This window comes from Plutella xylostella, chromosome 24 (genome assembly GCF_932276165.1).
Source record: "Plutella xylostella chromosome 24, ilPluXylo3.1, whole genome shotgun sequence".
In the NCBI taxonomy this organism is placed as follows: Eukaryota; Metazoa; Arthropoda; class Insecta; order Lepidoptera; family Plutellidae; genus Plutella; species Plutella xylostella.
In genome coordinates this window covers 5,683,421-5,702,167 of record NC_064004.1, presented here as the reverse complement: position 1 = coordinate 5,702,167, position 18,747 = coordinate 5,683,421, and the positions used below count along the sequence as shown (strand labels likewise).

Below are 18,747 nucleotides of genomic sequence, written 5' to 3'. Positions count from 1 at the left end.
CGCTCTCGTTCTCTCTACCTACTTGTGTGTGTCTGTCTGTCTGTCTGTAAGTCCTTTACTTAGGTACGCACAAGTGAGTGCGATGATGCGTTTGACCATCATCTGCACGTGCACACTGCACGACCATCGGCCACCAGTCACCAGCCAGCCATCTCACAGCACCGGCTGATGACTGCCTTCATGTGATGCCGCCGAGACACCGGTGTGTCCTACGACCGTTCATCTTCGACACGTCAAAAGTCCATCCGCACCCGCTTGCCGCGCCCGCAGCCGCCACCCGCTGGGAGCGCCTTCTCTTCGCCTTCACCGTGGACGTCCGCCTCACCGCCACCGTCGACACACGCCGAGATAAACGCCCACAAATCAGACCACGTACGAGCTCCTCAACGCCGTCTCCACATTTAACGCGCCGCACGCGCCAACCCGCCGTACGCAAGCGTCCAACCATTAGCCCGCCCGCCCGACAAACGTATACACTACACATATATCGTATAAAAACAGTACACTGACATTGTTTTTTATTTAAAAAAATCATCATCATTCGACCATGGTTAGTGAAAACTTGGAACACATCAACTCGGAAAACGTCTCGAGGCACGCGGTCTGTCTGTGCGGCAATGCTCGAAATACGTGTCTCGAAATTTTGCTAGTGGCGACATCGTACGGTCGTTTTACGAACTACACTCCTTACTTGTTACTTACGTGTTACCTCAACCTCAATCAACTCAATCGAAATGGCTGACACCGCTGTTGCATCCGACGCGCCCGCGCCCACCACCCCCGCGAAGAAGCCGAAGGCATCCGCAGCAGCCAAGAAGCCGAAAGCGAAGCCCACGCACCCGAAGACCTCCGAGATGGTCAACAAGGCCATCAAGGACCTGAAGGAGCGCAGCGGCTCGTCTCTGCAGGCGATTAAGAAGTACATCGCCGCGTCTTACAAGGTCGACGCTGAAAAGCTCGCGCCTTTCATCAGAAAGTACCTGAAGAGCGCCGTCGAGTCCGGCGCGCTGATCCAGACCAAGGGCAAGGGTGCGTCCGGTTCGTTCAAGCTCGAATCGAAAACTTCCGCAGCCAAGAAGCCAGCAGGCGCCGCCAAACCGGCCAAGAAGGCTGCCGCCGCTAAGAAGCCCGCCAAGAAGGCCGTCGCTGCGTCCTCCGCCGCCGCCAAGAAGAAGTCCGCCTCCGCTTCACCGTCTAAGCCCAAGTCTGCGGCTGCCACCAAGGACAAGAAAGCCGCCGCCGCTAAAAAGAAGCCCGCCGCGAAGGCGAAAATCGCCACACCCTCAAAGGCTAAAAGCGCCGCACCCAAGGCAAAGAAGACCGCCAAGCCGCCGACTAAGAAGCCGAAGGCGCCCAAACCGAAGAAGGCTGCCGCTCCCAAGGCGAAGCCCGCAGCTAAGAAGTCCTCCGCCGCCGGCAAGAAGTAAGCCGACGACGGTTTTTGTTGTGTTGCTTGCCGCCGCCGCCGCCGCAGTGACTACACGAAGCCATCGAACGTGCGCCATCGTGTTCGCACCGTATGTCGTCGGCACCGTTGGTGGTGTTGTTGTTGCGCTGTTGTATCATCTACTCGATACGCACGCACACGCACACAATGGGCGACTGACTACACTCGGACGACGAACACACGAGCCACGGTCGGTGAGTGCGCTAATACCGCACAACAAAAAGCCCTTTTCAGGGCTAACAAACAATTCGAGAAAACCAAATTGTTCTCTATTGTACTTTACTACGACGATTGTGTACTTACCTACGCCACGACGCAGGTAGGTACTAGGTACAAAATATATTAAATTAGGATAAGTACCTACCTACTTGTATGAAACTAATGTTGTAAGTACATAGGCCTCACCTGCCTGACTACTCTATACTATTGAAAACGAATTAAAAATCGGAGCGGAGCGTTTCATATAAGTACCTAAATACAAATAATATGTAAGGTGACATACATCATGCTTACAAAAATATTATACGCACATACATACCTAAGTAACTAAAATTCCCTCTAGCGACGGAACACTATTAGGTACCTACCTACGTAGGTATATTGAAAATGAAAATAACTTAAAAATCCCTGGGATCGAAACCTAGAGGTAGGTGCGACGACGAGCAAAGCGAGGAGGAGCGGTTAGGTGCACATGTTCGTTAAAAACTAAAGCGGAGCGCAGCGGAGCGGAGCGGAGCGTTTCATGTATAGTATGTAAAATACAAATTAGGTACATGTAAGGTAAGTAAGTACCTATACCGTATAAGTACCTACCATACAATACACCTGAGATACAGAATATGTCGAATTGTTATTTTATATTCAGTATTGTATATATCGTACTTAATATCAAAATAACCTTGTTAGTACCCATTATAAGTAATAGTAGACATATAAAATTAAAAAAAAAAAAAGCACACAAGCTAACAAAAGTTAGTACACGAGCGATTTGTGACTACTCGACGCTTGTATCACCGTACACGACACCACCCGTTGATATATATATAGAGGGTCGCCGGTTGAGTAAGATACATTTCAACTCGTGAATTCGCTCGCTGCACACGTCGGCGCGCGCTCCATCTTCTGTCTCGCTCTATCAAGAAACAAACCAACAACCATGTCTGGCCGCGGCAAGGGAGGCAAGGTTAAGGGAAAGGCAAAGTCCCGTTCAAACCGTGCTGGACTCCAGTTCCCCGTCGGTCGTATCCACAGGCTGCTGCGCAAGGGTAACTACGCCGAGCGTGTCGGTGCCGGTGCGCCCGTTTACCTGGCGGCCGTCATGGAGTACCTGGCCGCTGAAGTTCTCGAGTTGGCCGGTAACGCCGCCCGTGACAACAAGAAGACCAGAATCATCCCGAGACACTTGCAGCTGGCCATCCGCAACGACGAGGAGCTGAACAAGCTGCTCTCCGGCGTGACCATCGCCCAGGGTGGTGTGCTGCCTAACATCCAGGCCGTGCTTCTGCCCAAGAAGACCGAGAAGAAGGCTTAAATCGAGTCGTCGTTCATCGGACACGCCACACTCCGCTGCTCGTGAGCTTTCACATGCACACGTCAGCGGCAAAACGGCCCTTTTCAGGGCCACAATATTATTCATGATTATTAAACACTGTTTCAACAAGACTTTACACGAACGATACATAACATTATATTAGGACTATGTAGGCATTTATATTTAGCTAGCTAGCTAGCTAGACAGACAATTCAATAATATACTACTACCTAGGTACCTGAATGTCTAATGAACTTACGATAATTACTTAAATGAAAATGAGTAAGTAAGCTTACACGTAACTTATTCGTGTTACTACGATTATATGATGTAATAAGAAATAATTTCATTACTAAGTACCTACCTAATTAGATACTAACTTAAGTACTTACTTGCATATATTATTTTAATACTGTTAGTAGTAGATCTAACCTCCTACATACCTACTTATGTATGGTATCCTGGTAAAATAATGATTTATGAACTAAGTATTCATGTTTCAATGTTATAGATGGGTAGTTTAAGTTATGTAGCGCGATTTTCAAAGTCATAAAAATATATTATATTACTTAGGTACAGTTTACTTACTTAAATCATAATTGTAAAAATAATATACTTAAGTACCTACTTATATACCTACCAGGAGACTAAAAATAAGTAGGAGAGTTTTTTTTTTTAATTTTATGGTAAGTAATTGCGTTCATCATTAAACATAATAATAATACCTAATATATCTATTAAGTACATACCTAATATATGTAATAAGTATAGATTAACATCGTATCGGTTGTTATACTTAATAATTAAGTAATAAGTAAGTATATTACTGCTATTTTCATCTGGGGAATTATACCATAAACGTAAAAATATTATAACGAAAATGAACGCGTGCATCGATTCTGCCGTCACCGCCGCCGCCGCCGCCGCCGCCGCGTCGCTCGCTGTATACAGAATGCCGCAACGCGATTGGTCGAATGACGCGTCTGACTCATAACGAGCGCCCCTCGCCGCGCGCTCGTAATAAAATCCGACCGTCGGCCCGGTTTCAGGTATTACGAGCTAAACACTCGCAACGTTCGCATCTCCGGTTTTGAATCCAGTTTGAAGCCACCATGCCACCCAAGACTAGCGGCAAGGCCGCCAAGAAGTCCGGCAAAGCCCAGAAGAACATCTCCAAGTCGGACAAGAAAAAGAAGAAGCACAAGAGGAAGGAGAGCTACGCCATCTACATCTACAAGGTGTTGAAGCAGGTCCACCCCGACACCGGTATCTCCTCGAAGGCCATGTCAATCATGAACTCGTTCGTGAACGACATCTTCGAGCGTATCGCCGCGGAAGCGTCTCGTCTCGCCCACTACAACAAGCGTTCGACGATCACCTCCAGGGAGGTGCAGACCTCCGTGAGGCTCCTGCTGCCCGGTGAGCTCGCCAAGCACGCCGTCAGTGAAGGTACCAAGGCGGTCACCAAGTACACCTCGTCCAAGTGAGGTGTGTGCCCCCAAACATAGCGGTGTACGGTGCCACTATGTTGTGCCTACCACCGAAACAAACGGCCCTTTTCAGGGCCACAAATATTTTCTGATGATTTACGATTGTTTCAATACTTACATACAAAAACGATTACTTACTTATATATCATAATATAAGATGATGTCAATATATAATATGTATATTGATGGTTACACTTACTTACTTGTGTTTACACACACTGTGGTAGGTACTCGCTACACTTAGGTAACGTATTAATGTGAAATATTAGGCATAATGTAAGTACTTATCTATGTAGGTACTAGGTACATACACGGACGGAGGAGCTGCGACGACGTGTTCACTGCACACGACGACGACGGATGGATTTGTATGAGTGACCCTGGAAAGGAAGAAACAAAAACGGACGTTTAGTTAAATAAAATTAAAATGTGAAAGAATGCGTGCCTACTCATTTCAGTGCACTGTATTATACTTACTTAATCTAAGTAAGCAAGTACCTACCTACATACATAATCGATAATGTTGTTTATTCTACTCTACATACTTGTGGCTTTTTAAATAAGTACATTTTCGGCAAAATACCATGGCATTATATTATTATTATTATTGATGTGACAACTTACATTTGGTTTGACATATAAGTAAGTACTTACCTACCTAAGTACTTATACAAAATTAAATACTTAAGTAAGTACTCTTACTTACAATGAATTCGTCTAGTTTGCGTTCTGGAATCTCTTATTATTTAGGTAATTAAGTACTTTACTTACTTACTAGGATTATTGTTTTCGTACCTATAAATAAGTAGGTACTTATAATTATTATATAAGTAGGTATGTTTCCCAGTCATTATGATTATACTAGGTAGGTACATACATACTTGCTTGCTTGCTTGCTTACTTACCTACCTACCTACCTAGATGTGTTATTTACAGTCCATTTAAACATAAGTAAGTACTTACTCACGTCTTGTCGTTGGGAGTGACTAGGTAGGTACCTACCTACTTACTTATGTTGAAAACATTAAATTTTAGAACATACCTAAATACTTAACTATGTACCTACCTACATAATAACATTTAAGTATAAGTATTCTTGTGATATATGCTTTTAATAAGGTGTTCATTATATATATTAAGTACTTATTATTTATATTATTTACATACTTAGGTATTTTTTTTTTTTTTAATTATATACCTAAGTAGGTACCTATACACTTACCTACTTATGCATGAGAAGGATGAAATAGATACTTACTAAGTACTTACATACTCAATAACGTAAGGATAAATTATTAGCCCGTACGTATGAGCCGAGCGGAGCGGTACCCCTCGCCCCGCGCGCCTCGACTTCGCCTTACCCCGCCGCGGAGACCGTACCGCTACTATAAATATAGCTGCACGAAACGCGATGGTTTTTATTCGTCCCCTTCTGTTCATCGCGCGCGCCCGTCGCTACGCTACGATACAACAATGGCCCGTACCAAGCAGACTGCCCGCAAGTCCACCGGAGGCAAAGCGCCCCGCAAGCAGCTCGCAACTAAGGCTGCTCGTAAGAGTGCGCCCGCCACCGGAGGTGTGAAGAAGCCCCATCGTTACAGGCCCGGTACCGTCGCTCTTCGTGAGATCCGTCGTTACCAGAAGAGCACTGAGCTTCTGATCCGCAAGCTGCCGTTCCAGCGTCTCGTGCGTGAGATCGCGCAAGACTTCAAGACTGACCTGCGTTTCCAGAGCTCCGCCGTTATGGCCCTCCAGGAGGCCAGCGAGGCGTACCTCGTCGGTCTTTTCGAAGACACTAACCTGTGCGCCATCCACGCGAAGCGTGTCACCATCATGCCGAAAGACATCCAGCTCGCTCGCCGTATCCGCGGTGAACGTGCTTAAGCGGTGGCTGCATCGTGCATTACGCGCACCTCGTTCGCTGTAACAAAACGGCCCTTTTCAGGGCCACAAAACATTCATTATTATACGCATTGTTTCTTTAAACTAAGACGAAGACGATTACTTACTCTTACTTGAGTACTTTTATCTTCGTATCTAAGTAGGTACTTACATAAGTAATTAACTAAATACATTTCTTACACCTTTTTTATGCAGTACTAGTACCTAGGTAGGTACGTACTTACTTTCGTATAAGTAGGTACAGTTTACCTATACATAAATAAATAACACACATAATAGCCTAACAAGAAAACCAATCACTAAGTAAGTACTACATAGTTTCTTTTGTGAACAACGGAGGGCGCCACATGCATGATTCAAGCAGATTACAAACTTATTTTGATTAACTGAGCACTGTTTTCACATTTAAAAATCAAAAAACTATGTAGGTACCACATCTATTCTAATCTACATAGATAGGTAGGTAGTTAAGTACTTACTTACATATTAAATTATAATAATGTTACTTACAAACGTGTTGTTGGCAAATCCTGTAGGAGCGGTACAATTACTCCAATGTAAAACACAGACACTTGTCACAGTCACCCACCACTAAGTTTTTTTCACTACTTTCTACCAAAACACAATTCACATTTCACGATAATTAAATAATTACGTATTTTTGTTCTTTTCAACACTCGCTAGCAACAGACAATGGCGCCGCAAGATGGCGGCGGCGGAAGCGTATTTATTACAATGTATGCACCTAGGTAAATACCTACCTAGACCTACTAATAATACAACTAGGTCTATCTAATTTACTCAAAAATCACTAAAAATGTTGTAGGTACGTATTATTAAGTAATAACTGAAGTATTTTATTTTTACTAAGTAGGTAGGTAGGTACTTATTTTAAATTTTGATATTGACAATTCAAATTATTGTGAATCATTGTTCATGAGAAAAAGTTAGTGGTAGGTAAATAGGTACCTAACCTAGGTAACAAGTGTGTGTGTGTTTAAGATTGGTGCTCCCTCCCTGAAGTAAGTCAGTAAAAAATAAAATATAAGTACTTAGGTAATACATAAGTAGGTACATATGTATAAAAATAAAATGTTGCGTAAGTAAATAGGTAAGTACCTATATATTATACTCTACGTTATGGTGGCAAAAGTTTTAAGTACCTACCTACCTAGGTAGGTTAGTATAAATTTCTGTAATTTGTGTCTGCTTGTTGAATGATTGTATTTAAGTAGGTACTTACTTATTTGTTTTGCATAGGTACATACATACATTTACATACATAGGTACATATTTACTTACTAGAATTGTAATTGTAATAGGTACCTACATACATACTTAGGTACCTCCTTACCATGAATAAAACTTACTTACTTACTTAACTAACTAGGTAAGTACCTAAATCTCGTCTCGTCTCGATGTCGTAATAATGTATTTATATATATAATAAACATAAATATTTAAATATTCAGACAATATAGGTAATAACTTAATATTGAAATTAATAAGAGTACAAAATCGTGTACGACACTATACTCATTCTGACCCGCTCTATCTCGCGCATCGCATCGCTTCGTCTCTGTCTGCGGCCCCGCGCCCCTTCGCTTTCCCGCTTCTCGTCCGCCGACGATATATATATCGCGCGGTGGGCCTGAATTTTTAGACAACGCTCCGGCTCCGTCGTGCGCACGCAGTTTGATCAAGAGAAAGCAGCAACAGCAAGTTCAAGATGACCGGCCGTGGAAAGGGAGGAAAGGGATTGGGAAAAGGAGGAGCGAAGCGACACAGGAAGGTTCTTCGTGATAACATCCAGGGTATCACAAAGCCGGCCATCCGTCGTCTGGCACGCCGAGGCGGTGTCAAACGTATCTCCGGTCTGATCTACGAGGAGACTCGTGGTGTGCTGAAGGTGTTCCTAGAGAACGTGATCCGTGACGCCGTCACGTACACCGAGCACGCCAAGAGGAAGACCGTCACCGCCATGGACGTCGTCTACGCGCTGAAACGTCAGGGACGCACCCTGTACGGTTTCGGCGGTTAAGTCGCTCGCACCGCACCGCGCACATCGTGTTCCGCAGCCGATACGGCTACGAGGATACCGTGTAACCAACAAAAAGGCCCTTTTCAGGGCCGCAAATTGTTCTTGTTTTACGTATAGTTTCTTAAAACTGGCAACAACGATTCATAATACCTATACTGACAATAATTATATTATTATTTATATGCATCATCATACACCTAGGTACATTATGCTTGCGTATTTACATTTACACACTGGCAGCAAAAGTACCTACCCACTTATTCTTACTTATATAGGTACCTATGAAAAATATTGGTCAGAAAAAGCGTGCGAAGCTTATAAAAGAATATATGTATGTATATAGATTTATGGGTAGGTACTTAAGTAGGTACCTACGCTATTAGTCCTCAAGAGACGACTAATAAGTACTTATAATATTTTAGTTTACCTAAATACCTCCCAAAAGACGTGGTAGGTAGGTATAATAGGTACTTACCTTTACGGTGCAATGCAACCACACGTTCGTTTTACCACGTTCATCTGCTTAGTAACCTACTACTACCTAATTAATTTTAAGTAAGTAAGCAGGTAGGTACTTACAGATGAAACTTTTTATCACACATTAATGTATTTGTACTTCCTTTTTTTTTAAAGTATTCATGTTTTTCTTGACATGGGACGACATACATAAATACTTACCTCGACTCGTGAATGAACACGAACATTGTTAGTCGTACTTACACGGTGTTCGTATTTTTTTTTTTTTTTTTCTAAATGAAACCTATTTACTGAAGTCGGCCATAAGGGACTTATTCAGTTTTACCCTAACTGTGGGGGAGGCGCCGATAGGCGCCTTCACCCAGTTAAAAAGAGAGACCTACCTAAGTGACCCGTCACCAGATGGAGGTGGTGAGAACCGGCCAGGAATGTACCTGACGCGGGTATAGTACCTGTTTTGGTGGAGAAGGATCCTAGCCCTACGATTCGGACCGGCAAAAGGCCGAGTCCGAGTGTGAGTCCCTCCCCCGGGTCTGGGGCGGGGTGTGTAAAAGTTAAGTGGGACAGTTGCCGAGGCAGGGGTCGGGGAGTCAAAGGTTTGCAACTCCCTAATACGGACAGTGATCTCATCGTCCGGGTCACAGAGAACGTGTCTCGGACGACGTCGCCTCTGTTTGAACTCAGGGAAAACGTGATAGTTAGCCGGTTTGCTAATTAGTGGGTTCGTGTGATTAACCGCTTGGTCGAAGTAGCGGTTTGAGGAGACTTTGAGATACTGTCGGATAGTAGGGATTTGCAAATCTTTGTGCAAGTTGAAATTGCGGACGTACCAAGGCGCGCCTGTCGCCCTGCGCAGAAATCTATTTTGGATTGCTTGTAAAGAATTTATATATCTGTTCGAAGCATGAGCAAACACTACGCTAGCGTAGGTCATGACGGGTCTTATGCAAGTTAGATAGAGTCTCACTTTGCTGCGTAGTGAGAGCTTTTTGCTTCGAAACAGAGGAGTTAGTCTTCCTAAATAGAGAGAAGCTCTATTCCTAACCCTACGTATATGACTAGCAAAAGACAGTCTGCTGTCGAAAGTGACACCCAGATATTTGACATGGTCGGACCAAGGGATAGGCTTGCCGAACAGAGTGATGTTGGGTTGAGGAGCAGTGTTGGGCCGGCGGAGAGCCCGTGAAAAGTACACTGCGGTACTTTTCTCCGGGTTCACCTCCATTCTCCATTTGCGAAACCATTCGCCGAGGGCGTTGGTTGCGCTTTGGAGATGCCCGTGCTGGACTTTGCCTTTAAACCTATCCCTTAAGTAGATCGCTGTGTCGTCAGCATATAATGCTAGCGACACATGCGTATGTCTGGGGATGTCACTTGTGTATAAGGAGAAAAGAAGAGGAGCTAGAACTGACCCTTGCGGGACACCTGCACGAATCGGATGAAGAGATGATCTGGAACCCTCGACGCGAAACTGGAAGTACCTGTGGAGCAAGAAACTGTGGAGAATAAGCACTAACCGATCCGGGATGCCTAACGTGAAGAGCTTAAAGATGAGGCCGTTGTGCCACACCTTGTCGAAAGCCTTCGCTATGTCGAAGAAGAGAGCTGCAGTGCCTTTCGGCCTCTTCCTATGGAAACCATCTAAGATGTATTCCGTGATACGATGAACCTGGTTGACGCAAGAGTGCTGGGCCCTAAAACCAAATTGTTCGTTAGGGATGAGTCCCTGAGCGTATGCTATCTTTTTGAGCCTGTCGGATAGCAGCCGCTCATAGACCTTACCTAGGGAAATTAAAAGACTGATGGGGCGGTAACTAGAAGGTAAATTTCTAGCTTTGCCAGTTTTATGTATTCCTATGACGTCTGCTATTTTCCACAGGTCTGGAAAATAGCAGTTCGCCATAGCTGAATTAAATATGGTTACTAGTAAGAGGATAAGCGAGGCTGAGAGGTTCTTAAGGACTCTGTTGGAGACGCCATCAGAGCCAGGAGCCTTCTTGCAATGAAGGTCCTTTATGACTAACTTAACTTCGGATACCGTCACGAGGTCGAGAGAATCTACTGGAGGTAAGCTAACCCTACGTCCTACTTCCTCGTCTACGACTTGGATGAATGTGCTATCGGGATGCTCTTCCGAAGGAGAGCATTGCGCCTCCAGACTTAGGGCGAGACATTCAGCCTTTTCATCGTCGTCGAAGGCGAGGGAGTTATCAGGTTTCGACAGGGGGGGCATGTCTACTACGGTATCCGATTTAAGCGCGCGTGTAAGACGCCAAAAAGCAGTGTGGGTTGGCCTAATATCATCCAGCAGGCTATCCCACCGCTCTGAACGTAGAGCCTTCATCCTAGATTTGCATTTGAGATGCAGAGAGCGGAGCCTATCCTTGTTTTCCCTACTTGGAAAGAGGTCGTGTGCCCTAGTGGCGGCGTGCTTTGCCCTGAGCAGGGCCTTCATATCATCAGGCAACCTCCAACGATGAGGGGTCATCGCAGGAACCCGCCTGGTGCAGTCAGTGATGACTGTTTGAAGGTGACCGCTCAAGGCATTGATCGCCGTATCTATCTCTACTGTGGAGTTAATTTGAGAAGGTAAGTTTGCTATGTCAGAAGGACTAGCCGAACCTAAACGCTGACTAAGCCTATCCCAGTTAGTTATGGTTTTGGTAGGAGAGAAGAGGGAGTTGGCATCTCCGAGACCCAGTATGACCGGTCTGTGATCGGAGTCAAGCTCGTGTATTACCTCTAGCTTATTTAAAGAAAGAGAAATGTTCTTTAAAAGTGCACGGTGTTCGTATTCTGCGTTTGCAGTTTTATATACTTAAGTAAGTACCTACCTACCGAATACTCTTGTGTACCTATGTATTTAGTATTTAGGCGCATATTATGTATGTACCTAGGTCATAATCTATCATACTTACGGTACCAAATGACCTATGCAGTCAAGTAGTACACCTACCTACTCGCTCTCGTTCTCTCTACCTACTTGTGTGTGTCTGTCTGTCTGTCTGTAAGTCCTTTACTTAGGTACGCACAAGTGAGTGCGATGATGCGTTTGACCATCATCTGCACGTGCACACTGCACGACCATCGGCCACCAGTCACCAGCCAGCCATCTCACAGCACCGGCTGATGACTGCCTTCATGTGATGCCGCCGAGACACCGGTGTGTCCTACGACCGTTCATCTTCGACACGTCAAAAGTCCATCCGCACCCGCTTGCCGCGCCCGCAGCCGCCACCCGCCGGGAGCGCCTTCTCTTCGCCTTCACCGTGGACGTCCGCCTCACCGCCACCGTCGACACACGCCGAGATAAACGCCCACAAATCAGACCACGTACGAGCTCCTCAACGCCGTCTCCACATTTAACGCGCCGCACGCGCCAACCCGCCGTACGCAAGCGTCCAACCATTAGCCCGCCCGCCCGACAAACGTATACACTACACATATATCGTATAAAAACAGTACACTGACATTGTTTTTTATTTAAAAAAATCATCATCATTCGACCATGGTTAGTGAAAACTTGGAACACATCAACTCGGAAAACGTCTCGAGGCACGCGGTCTGTCTGTGCGGCAATGCTCGAAATACGTGTCTCGAAATTTTGCTAGTGGCGACATCGTACGGTCGTTTTACGAACTACACTCCTTACTTGTTACTTACGTGTTACCTCAACCTCAATCAACTCAATCGAAATGGCTGACACCGCTGTTGCATCCGACGCGCCCGCGCCCACCACCCCCGCGAAGAAGCCGAAGGCATCCGCAGCAGCCAAGAAGCCGAAAGCGAAGCCCACGCACCCGAAGACCTCCGAGATGGTCAACAAGGCCATCAAGGACCTGAAGGAGCGCAGCGGCTCGTCTCTGCAGGCGATTAAGAAGTACATCGCCGCGTCTTACAAGGTCGACGCTGAAAAGCTCGCGCCTTTCATCAGAAAGTACCTGAAGAGCGCCGTCGAGTCCGGCGCGCTGATCCAGACCAAGGGCAAGGGTGCGTCCGGTTCGTTCAAGCTCGAGTCGAAAACTTCCGCAGCCAAGAAGCCAGCAGGCGCCGCCAAACCGGCCAAGAAGGCTGCCGCCGCTAAGAAGCCCGCCAAGAAGGCCGTCGCTGCGTCCTCCGCCGCCGCCAAGAAGAAGTCCGCCTCCGCTTCACCGTCTAAGCCCAAGTCTGCGGCTGCCACAAAGGACAAGAAAGCCGCCGCCGCTAAAAAGAAGCCCGCCGCGAAGGCGAAAATCGCCACACCCTCAAAGGCTAAAAGCGCCGCACCCAAGGCAAAGAAGACCGCCAAGCCGCCGACTAAGAAGCCGAAGGCGCCCAAACCGAAGAAGGCTGCCGCTCCCAAGGCGAAGCCCGCAGCTAAGAAGTCCTCCGCCGCCGGCAAGAAGTAAGCCGACGACGGTTTTTGTTGTGTTGCTTGCCGCCGCCGCCGCCGCAGTGACTACACGAAGCCATCGAACGTGCGCCATCGTGTTCGCACCGTATGTCGTCGGCACCGTTGGTGGTGTTGTTGTTGCGCTGTTGTATCATCTACTCGATACGCACGCACACGCACACAATGGGCGACTGACTACACTCGGACGACGAACACACGAGCCACGGTCGGTGAGTGCGCTAATACCGCACAACAAAAAGCCCTTTTCAGGGCTAACAAACAATTCGAGAAAACCAAATTGTTCTCTATTGTACTTTACTACGACGATTGTGTACTTACCTACGCCACGACGCAGGTAGGTACTAGGTACAAAATATATTAAATTAGGATAAGTACCTACCTACTTGTATGAAACTAATGTTGTAAGTACATAGGCCTCACCTGCCTGACTACTCTATACTATTGAAAACGAATTAAAAATCGGAGCGGAGCGTTTCATATAAGTACCTAAATACAAATAATATGTAAGGTGACATACATCATGCTTACAAAAATATTATACGCACATACATACCTAAGTAACTAAAATTCCCTCTAGCGACGGAACACTATTAGGTACCTACCTACGTAGGTATATTGAAAATGAAAATAACTTAAAAATCCCTGGGATCGAAACCTAGAGGTAGGTGCGACGACGAGCAAAGCGAGGAGGAGCGGTTAGGTGCACATGTTCGTTAAAAACTAAAGCGGAGCGCAGCGGAGCGGAGCGGAGCGTTTCATGTATAGTATGTAAAATACAAATTAGGTACATGTAAGGTAAGTAAGTACCTATACCGTATAAGTACCTACCATACAATACACCTGAGATACAGAATATGTCGAATTGTTATTTTATATTCAGTATTGTATATATCGTACTTAATATCAAAATAACCTTGTTAGTACCCATTATAAGTAATAGTAGACATATAAAATTAAAAAAAAAAAAAGCACACAAGCTAACAAAAGTTAGTACACGAGCGATTTGTGACTACTCGACGCTTGTATCACCGTACACGACACCACCCGTTGATATATATATAGAGGGTCGCCGGTTGAGTAAGATACATTTCAACTCGTGAATTCGCTCGCTGCACACGTCGGCGCGCGCTCCATCTTCTGTCTCGCTCTATCAAGAAACAAACCAACAACCATGTCTGGCCGCGGCAAGGGAGGCAAGGTTAAGGGAAAGGCAAAGTCCCGTTCAAACCGTGCTGGACTCCAGTTCCCCGTCGGTCGTATCCACAGGCTGCTGCGCAAGGGTAACTACGCCGAGCGTGTCGGTGCCGGTGCGCCCGTTTACCTGGCGGCCGTCATGGAGTACCTGGCCGCTGAAGTTCTCGAGTTGGCCGGTAACGCCGCCCGTGACAACAAGAAGACCAGAATCATCCCGAGACACTTGCAGCTGGCCATCCGCAACGACGAGGAGCTGAACAAGCTGCTCTCCGGCGTGACCATCGCCCAGGGTGGTGTGCTGCCTAACATCCAGGCCGTGCTTCTGCCCAAGAAGACCGAGAAGAAGGCTTAAATCGAGTCGTCGTTCATCGGACACGCCACACTCCGCTGCTCGTGAGCTTTCACATGCACACGTCAGCGGCAAAACGGCCCTTTTCAGGGCCACAATATTATTCATGATTATTAAACACTGTTTCAACAAGACTTTACACGAACGATACATAACATTATATTAGGACTATGTAGGCATTTATATTTAGCTAGCTAGCTAGCTAGACAGACAATTCAATAATATACTACTACCTAGGTACCTGAATGTCTAATGAACTTACGATAATTACTTAAATGAAAATGAGTAAGTAAGCTTACACGTAACTTATTCGTGTTACTACGATTATATGATGTAATAAGAAATAATTTCATTACTAAGTACCTACCTAATTAGGTACTAACTTAAGTACTTACTTGCATATATTATTTTAATACTGTTAGTAGTAGATCTAACCTCCTACATACCTACTTATGTATGGTATCCTGGTAAAATAATGATTTATGAACTAAGTATTCATGTTTCAATGTTATAGATGGGTAGTTTAAGTTATGTAGCGCGATTTTCAAAGTCATAAAAATATATTATATTACTTAGGTACAGTTTACTTACTTAAATCATAATTGTAAAAATAATATACTTAAGTACCTACTTATATACCTACCAGGAGACTAAAAATAAGTAGGAGAGTTTTTTTTTTTAATTTTATGGTAAGTAATTGCGTTCATCATTAAACATAATAATAATACCTAATATATCTATTAAGTACATACCTAATATATGTAATAAGTATAGATTAACATCGTATCGGTTGTTATACTTAATAATTAAGTAATAAGTAAGTATATTACTGCTATTTTCATCTGGGGAATTATACCATAAACGTAAAAATATTATAACGAAAATGAACGCGTGCATCGATTCTGCCGCCACCGCCGCCGCCGCCGCCGCCGCCGCGTCGCTCGCTGTATACAGAGTGCCGCAACGCGATTGGTCGAATGACGCGTCTGACTCATAACGAGCGCCCCTCGCCGCGCGCTCGTAATAAAATCCGACCGTCGGCCCGGTTTCAGGTATTACGAGCTAAACACTCGCAACGTTCGCATCTCCGGTTTTGAATCCAGTTTGAAGCCACCATGCCACCCAAGACTAGCGGCAAGGCCGCCAAGAAGTCCGGCAAAGCCCAGAAGAACATCTCCAAGTCGGACAAGAAAAAGAAGAAGCACAAGAGGAAGGAGAGCTACGCCATCTACATCTACAAGGTGTTGAAGCAGGTCCACCCCGACACCGGTATCTCCTCGAAGGCCATGTCAATCATGAACTCGTTCGTGAACGACATCTTCGAGCGTATCGCCGCGGAAGCGTCTCGTCTCGCCCACTACAACAAGCGTTCGACGATCACCTCCAGGGAGGTGCAGACCTCCGTGAGGCTCCTGCTGCCCGGTGAGCTCGCCAAGCACGCCGTCAGTGAAGGTACCAAGGCGGTCACCAAGTACACCTCGTCCAAGTGAGGTGTGTGCCCCCAAACATAGCGGTGTACGGTGCCACTATGTTGTGCCTACCACCGAAACAAACGGCCCTTTTCAGGGCCACAAATATTTTCTGATGATTTACGATTGTTTCAATACTTACATACAAAAACGATTACTTACTTATATATCATAATATAAGATGATGTCAATATATAATATGTATATTGATGGTTACACTTACTTACTTGTGTTTACACACACTGTGGTAGGTACTCGCTACACTTAGGTAACGTATTAATGTGAAATATTAGGCATAATGTAAGTACTTATCTATGTAGGTACTAGGTACATACACGGACGGAGGAGCTGCGACGACGTGTTCACTGCACACGACGACGACGGATGGATTTGTATGAGTGACCCTGGAAAGGAAGAAACAAAAACGGACGTTTAGTTAAATAAAATTAAAATGTGAAAGAATGCGTGCCTACTCATTTCAGTGCACTGTATTATACTTACTTAATCTAAGTAAGCAAGTACCTACCTACATACATAATCGATAATGTTGTTTATTCTACTCTACATACTTGTGGCTTTTTAAATAAGTACATTTTCGGCAAAATACCATGGCATTATATTATTATTATTATTGATGTGACAACTTACATTTGGTTTGACATATAAGTAAGTACTTACCTACCTAAGTACTTATACAAAATTAAATACTTAAGTAAGTACTCTTACTTACAATGAATTCGTCTAGTTTGCGTTCTGGAATCTCTTATTATTTAGGTAATTAAGTACTTTACTTACTTACTAGGATTATTGTTTTCGTACCTATAAATAAGTAGGTACTTATAATTATTATATAAGTAGGTATGTTTCCCAGTCATTATGATTATACTAGGTAGGTACATACATACTTGCTTGCTTGCTTGCTTACTTACCTACCTACCTACCTAGATGTGTTATTTACAGTCCATTTAAACATAAGTAAGTACTTACTCACGTCTTGTCGTTGGGAGTGACTAGGTAGGTACCTACCTACTTACTTATGTTGAAAACATTAAATTTTAGAACATACCTAAATACTTAACTATGTACCTACCTACATAATAACATTTAAGTATAAGTATTCTTGTGATATATGCTTTTAATAAGGTGTTCATTATATATATTAAGTACTTATTATTTATATTATTTACATACTTAGGTATTTTTTTTTTTTTTAATTATATACCTAAGTAGGTACCTATACACTTACCTACTTATGCATGAGAAGGATGAAATAGATACTTACTAAGTACTTACATACTCAATAACGTAAGGATAAATTATTAGCCCGTACGTATGAGCCGAGCGGAGCGGTACCCCTCGCCCCGCGCGCCTCGACTTCGCCTTACCCCGCCGCGGAGACCGTACCGCTACTATAAATATAGCTGCACGAAACGCGATGGTTTTTATTCGTCCCCTTCTGTTCATCGCGCGCGCCCGTCGCTACGCTACGATACAACAATGGCCCGTACCAAGCAGACTGCCCGCAAGTCCACCGGAGGCAAAGCGCCCCGCAAGCAGCTCGCAACTAAGGCTGCTCGTAAGAGTGCGCCCGCCACCGGAGGTGTGAAGAAGCCCCATCGTTACAGGCCCGGTACCGTCGCTCTTCGTGAGATCCGTCGTTACCAGAAGAGCACTGAGCTTCTGATCCGCAAGCTGCCGTTCCAGCGTCTCGTGCGTGAGATCGCGCAAGACTTCAAGACTGACCTGCGTTTCCAGAGCTCCGCCGTTATGGCCCTCCAGGAGGCCAGCGAGGCGTACCTCGTCGGTCTTTTCGAAGACACTAACCTGTGCGCCATCCACGCGAAGCGTGTCACCATCATGCCGAAAGACATCCAGCTCGCTCGCCGTATCCGCGGTGAACGTGCTTAAGCGGTGGCTGCATCGTGCATTACGCGCACCTCGTTCGCTGTAACAAAACGGCCCTTTTCAGGGCCACAAAACATTCATTATTATACGCATTGTTTCTTTAAACTAAGACGAAGACGATTACTTACTCTTACTTGAGTACTTTTATCTTCGTATCTAAGTAGGTACTTACATAAGTAATTAACTAAATACATTTCTTACACCTTTTTTATGCAGTACTAGTACCTAGGTAGGTACGTACTTACTTTCGTATAAGTAGGTACAGTTTACCTATACATAAATAAATAACACACATAATAGCCTAACAAGAAAACCAATCACTAAGTAAGTACTACATAGTTTCTTTTGTGAACAACGGAGGGCGCCACATGCATGATTCAAGCAGATTACAAACTTATTTTGATTAACTGAGCACTGTTTTCACATTTAAAAATCAAAAAACTATGTAGGTACCACATCTATTCTAATCTACATAGATAGGTAGGTAGTTAAGTACTTACTTACATATTAAATTATAATAATGTTACTTACAAACGTGTTGTTGGCAAA

The 18,747-nt window shown here is 44.8% G+C and overlaps 8 protein-coding genes across 8 annotated transcripts; all 8 read left to right on the top strand.

Annotated features, from left to right (window-relative positions):
* The first annotated feature begins 651 nt into the window (after positions 1–651).
* On the top strand, positions 652–1,810 carry LOC125490523 (histone H1B-like). The gene has a single exon (XM_048630018.1). It carries the CDS (start codon positions 735–737, stop codon positions 1,425–1,427), a length of 693 nt encoding a protein of 230 aa, XP_048485975.1. The 5' UTR covers positions 652–734; the 3' UTR covers positions 1,428–1,810.
* Positions 1,811–2,502: 692 nt separating this feature from the next.
* On the top strand, positions 2,503–3,073 carry LOC125490538 (histone H2A). Its single transcript, XM_048630037.1, has one exon. It carries the CDS (start codon positions 2,604–2,606, stop codon positions 2,976–2,978), a length of 375 nt encoding a protein of 124 aa, XP_048485994.1. The 5' UTR covers positions 2,503–2,603; the 3' UTR covers positions 2,979–3,073.
* A 944-nt stretch (positions 3,074–4,017) lies between these two features.
* LOC119690737 (histone H2B) lies at positions 4,018–4,550 on the top strand. The gene has a single exon (XM_038106472.2). The coding sequence runs from the start codon at positions 4,091–4,093 to the stop codon at positions 4,463–4,465; it is 375 nt and encodes a 124-aa protein (XP_037962400.1). The 5' UTR covers positions 4,018–4,090; the 3' UTR covers positions 4,466–4,550.
* A 3,471-nt stretch (positions 4,551–8,021) lies between these two features.
* LOC119694737 (histone H4) lies at positions 8,022–8,507 on the top strand. Its single transcript, XM_048630038.1, has one exon. The coding sequence runs from the start codon at positions 8,100–8,102 to the stop codon at positions 8,409–8,411; it is 312 nt and encodes a 103-aa protein (XP_048485995.1). The 5' UTR covers positions 8,022–8,099; the 3' UTR covers positions 8,412–8,507.
* A 3,993-nt stretch (positions 8,508–12,500) lies between these two features.
* Positions 12,501–13,659, top strand: LOC119694756 (histone H1B-like). The gene has a single exon (XM_038121860.2). It carries the CDS (start codon positions 12,584–12,586, stop codon positions 13,274–13,276), a length of 693 nt encoding a protein of 230 aa, XP_037977788.2. The 5' UTR covers positions 12,501–12,583; the 3' UTR covers positions 13,277–13,659.
* Positions 13,660–14,351: 692 nt separating this feature from the next.
* On the top strand, positions 14,352–14,922 carry LOC119692195 (histone H2A). The gene has a single exon (XM_048630032.1). The coding sequence runs from the start codon at positions 14,453–14,455 to the stop codon at positions 14,825–14,827; it is 375 nt and encodes a 124-aa protein (XP_048485989.1). The 5' UTR covers positions 14,352–14,452; the 3' UTR covers positions 14,828–14,922.
* Positions 14,923–15,860: 938 nt separating this feature from the next.
* On the top strand, positions 15,861–16,399 carry LOC105388597 (histone H2B). Its single transcript, XM_011559533.3, has one exon. It carries the CDS (start codon positions 15,940–15,942, stop codon positions 16,312–16,314), a length of 375 nt encoding a protein of 124 aa, XP_011557835.2. The 5' UTR covers positions 15,861–15,939; the 3' UTR covers positions 16,315–16,399.
* A 1,320-nt stretch (positions 16,400–17,719) lies between these two features.
* On the top strand, positions 17,720–18,272 carry LOC119690731 (histone H3). The gene has a single exon (XM_038106466.2). It carries the CDS (start codon positions 17,791–17,793, stop codon positions 18,199–18,201), a length of 411 nt encoding a protein of 136 aa, XP_037962394.1. The 5' UTR covers positions 17,720–17,790; the 3' UTR covers positions 18,202–18,272.
* Positions 18,273–18,747: the final 475 nt, after the last annotated feature.